The sequence below is a fragment of the Adiantum capillus-veneris genome, chromosome 19 (genome assembly GCF_014529385.1).
Source record: "Adiantum capillus-veneris isolate H3 chromosome 19, ASM1452938v2, whole genome shotgun sequence".
Lineage (NCBI taxonomy): Eukaryota > Viridiplantae > Streptophyta > Polypodiopsida > Polypodiales > Pteridaceae > Adiantum > Adiantum capillus-veneris.
In genome coordinates, this window is record NC_140949.1 from 126,677,024 (window position 1) to 126,681,382 (window position 4,359).

The 4,359-nt window shown below is 43.0% G+C and overlaps 1 protein-coding gene across 1 annotated transcript; it reads right to left on the reverse strand.

Annotated features, from left to right (window-relative positions):
• Positions 1–352: 352 nt before the first annotated feature.
• Positions 353–3,872, reverse strand: LOC147434823 (uncharacterized). The gene is made up of 2 exons (XM_086491239.1): positions 3,395–3,872; positions 353–3,300 (listed from the first exon to the last, which is right to left on the reverse strand). The coding sequence occupies exon 2, from the start codon at positions 3,267–3,269 to the stop codon at positions 1,356–1,358; it is 1,914 nt and encodes a 637-aa protein (XP_086347365.1). The 5' UTR covers positions 3,270–3,300; positions 3,395–3,872; the 3' UTR covers positions 353–1,355.
• Between the last annotated feature and the right edge of the window lie 487 nt (positions 3,873–4,359).

Genomic DNA, 4,359 nt, shown 5'->3' on the forward strand with positions numbered 1-4,359 from the left:
ATTCCTCGACAAGTATCCTAGGATAGTTAGTTACTTCTTTTGGAAGAGCAACAAACCATCAATGCTCAATTACCTAGTGTTGTCAAAGCCAATGAACAACTACAAGCCGATAGAATCTTACATGGTACACACAATGCAAGCAGCGATCAATCAAATGAAAGATGTGTTAGATTTGACATGCCAAATGTTGACAAAGATTGCAAAGATATTGCCACAATAAGACACTCGATGGTTACATGACATTAGACATCTAGCTTTAAGTGTTTATCTATATAAAATTTTACCAATGAGCCCACAAAAAAAGGCAGCTTTGTCTACTAATAATAAGCCATTTAACCTCAAGAGTCCACAATGCCATCCTTTCAAGTTTCTATCATCATCGATTGATGGAGAAGTAACCTTCCAATGAAGAGTTGCAAAAATGAAAGTGTTTGGAGATGTTTGTGAGAATAACAAGGGATATTTAGGGAATTTTGGAAAAATTTAAGGGCATTTTTGGAAAATACCCTAATTTTAAGGGTATTTTGTTCATTTTCCCGATGTTAAAATGCAGAGGAAAGAATGTTTCCATTGCAACGGAAGCGAATTGCTTCTCTCACAAACATGGCAAAGGAGTGCGCAGAGAAGAGAGATTGGGCGGATAAGATCGCAAGGCTCAAAACGAAAAGACCTTTTTCATATAGATTTAGTGACCTCATAACCAATTCACACCATCTTTCAAGTTGATGTTCAAAATCATTTCTTCTTGGGATCTAGATCATAACCCATTTAACACCTGAATCCATGATTAGTTCGTCTCCAAAGCTAATCACGCCAAAGAACAGCCCATGTTGTCTCTCATATGGTTGGAGAACCCATTGAGAAGGAACAGCAAACCAAGCCTTTAATAACCATCTCCATCTGCAAGTTCAATTGCCTTGAATCCTCCTTATGAAATTCACATCTAGATTTAAATTAAACAAGTGATAGAAGAAGAGGAAAATCCAATCACTGAAATTGTCAAGTAGAAGCTTCAGAACTTTTCATGTGAATCAGTCATCAAAATGGCAATCAATCTACTCCTACTGAACACCGTGCTCGTCGCCTCGTGTCCTCAACATATGTGTGCGTCATGTCATACACATTCAAGTTGCGGGCTGATCGAAAAAACTGTTGGTTGATCGATGGACGCATGATGCACATCCATGGGTAATGGCTCACAATGATAACACGCCTGTCATGTGCTAACATTGTTGATCACAAACGAATGTAACCATCATCATAAGCACACCCCAAAACTATACAAATGGATGAGCATCATGCATAGCAAAAAACGCTAAGGAGCTGAAAAAACATGGGGGAGAGGAATTATGGTCCTATGTGCATATAGGACACTGAATCAATCCATTCTCATTGCAATGGGGGCACCTTATAACCCTGCCATCTTCTTCATTTCTGAGCTTGCAACTGCCTCTGCATTCAAGACATGGGACAAATCGGACACCCCCACATCCGTCACAGCTGCCCGCATTCAGCTGCTTGGGCAGCCCTTCGACAAGCTCACTCAATTTTCCATCTTCATGCAGCTTCACTACCTCTTCAACGCCCCCTACATATCGCCCTTTGATGAACATTCGCGGCACCGAAACCACTCTGCCCATCAGTTGTCTTAACTCGTTCAGAAACTCAAGATGCATCGACACATCTCTCTCATCAATGCTGAGACCAAAGCTTTGAAATATCTCCCTTGCAGTATTGCAATCTTCAAAGGTTTTTCTGATGCCACGCAATGTTGTGGTGTATAGCACCACTGCATTTGCACCACCAGGGGGGCATTTCTCTTGAAAACACTCAAGCGGGTCATACAGACGTTTATCCAATGCTGCTGTTGGCATTGACATGCTGGACCATAGCCAGGGTCTTCCTGCATTTGGGATGCTTGTTTCTGTAGAGGAACAGAGATGCCTAGATGGTGAGCCAACATGAGTCGCATCCCATTCAACTTGAGAGACATCACTTAGCACCTTCTCATAAGAAGCGACAAGCTCCGGGTCAAATGTTGGACTGTTTAGCTGATTTGATCCTCCAAATGCACGTCTTCTTGACATTGTCCTCACTGGCAGAGGTGAAGGTGTGCTGGCTATGGAAGCACTGCCATGCTGATGTGTATGCAGAGTAAGCCTCACCTTCCCATTTGATGGAGTGTAATGTACGGACCGTGCCGAAGCTGTTGATGCTGAAGATAATCCTGGGCTGGAACTTTCAGGCTGGGAATTGGTGAAGGAAGAGCCTCTTTCAAATGCTGCTTTCCTTGCCACTATACTCGCTTGCTGGACCGGTCTGAATTCTCGAGCTTTTTGTGTTGTTGCTGATTTGAAGGATGAATTTGAGGTCTGAGAAAGAGCACAATTACCCGCAGGACTCCCTGTGATCAGGGGGGCCTTCTTTGGTGAGGCTTTCTTGATATGCTGAACATGAAGTGGGGATTTGTTCTCCTTACCAGCTCCATTATCTTCCTGGTTCCACTCTTTACAAGCATCAGCTACTCCCTTCTTGATATTAAATGTGTGGGTGACCTTCAATGAGCCCTCAGCTTTCCTCTTGAGGTGTAATTGATTATGCTGTTGCAGAGCTTTGGTTCTTGGGGTGCTTACATTGCTATGTGTGTGTTTTGTTGGGGATGAATTCTGTGACAATGGGGCTGCATCCTCGAGTCCCATCATCATCTCCGTCACATTGATGGTTTCTGGGAGGCCCAACCCTGCAGAATTCATGCTCCATTGATGACCTGATTCAAGAGCCGTCGGGGAGTTTTGAGGTATGGGACTAGGACAGAATGTGCTGTGCATAATGCTGATGCCATTCAATGAAGAGATGTCGACCGGAGCCGTTGCTTGTGAAACGTGGTAGTTGTTGCTGTCAATATTGGAAAAGGGTGTGGCAAGAGCTGCTGCTACTAGTGCACTATCACTTGCATGTGATGGGCTTTGACCAATGATGTTTCTCATATCTTTCGCATCATGCACTGAATTCGCTGCTTCCAAACTTCGTAGCTTTCCATACATGTCGCTGAGAGAGGCAACAGGCGTCCGTTCTGCATGCTTCGGTGACTCCACTTTCAATGACCCATAAGATGTGGATGTGAGAGAGACAAAATGGCGATGATAACATTCGACAGAGTAGCCAGATGTGAGTGTCTTTGGCCTTGGTGGTATAGTCCTGCTTGGAGGGGAAGTCCACCCATCACTGATTGCTTGTTTTTTGAGATGTTTTGATGTGACGCAGCCCATACTTTGCGATCCCAATCTATACCGATGCTATCTGAGAGAACAGAGAATGTAACCTTCATTACACTGAACCATATAAAACTGAAACAAAGAACTAGAATAGGTGTTCTGGTCCTAGATTAAATCACCTGATCCGGGAGGAATGAAATGAGCAACAGGAGGTGCCGATGACACCAATACCGGAAATCGCCCGTTGCCTCAATCAGATGTTGTGGAAAGCAGCCACTTCAACCAGATGATTCAGATGTTGTGCAAATAAGATATTGCACAGTCGACCTCGCCATTGGCCTCATTGGGATGAAGGTGGGTGATCTGAACAGATCTAGAGAGGGCTTCAAGGGAATGGATTGGTGTAATTATTGCACACACCGCCCGACCGAAGAGCCCATCTTGAACCACCCTGTGATTTTAGAATGTGTGCTTATGGAGACAGTTAGTTCCTGAGATAAGTACTGCATTGTCATAGAAAAAGAGAGAGTGTGTGTGTACTATGTAGGCCTATGTGCCTCTGTGTGAAGGATCAAGAAAGGCACGAAGAATTGAGCAAGCTAGTGTGTGTGTGTGTGTGTGTGTGTGTGTGTGTGTGAGAGAGAGAGAGAGAGAGAGAGAGAGAGAGAGCATGCAGAGAGCTTCAACGGCTCCTGGGCTCGGTTTTAGAGTTCAACCGTTGGTAATCTCCAGTTTTCAAATATTTTATTTCTTACAGAGCGTTAACGTCTCTCCCATATGGACCCAGAAACTTTAATGCTGCACAACTAGTATTTTTTCTTTATAGACAAGCTGAATTGAATTAAAAAGAACAAGTGAAAGAATAATGGTGGCTTTCTAAAATAATTAGAACGTGATAAAATTATTAGTTTGAGTTTAAGTAGAATCAGAGTTCAAGAAAGGATTGCCTCAGCTTAGCCTTGAGCCGGTTTTATGCTAATATTTTCGGTTTGCTTTTTTGTGGGAAGGAAACTCAATCGACGGCCGCTTAATAAAAGAGACTTTCTTGAATATTTACTAGAATTAAGTTATAGAATGTAAGAAAAGTCAAGCCATGTGAGGCTGTGAAATTAAAACTAGTCTTGCACATAATCTGATAGATTTT

Bases quoted from the DNA above. Each gene is read 5' to 3' on its own strand.
- LOC147434823 (XM_086491239.1), bottom strand. From the start codon at position 3,269: ATGGGCTGCGTCACATCAAAACATCTCAAAAAACAAGCAATCAGTGAT.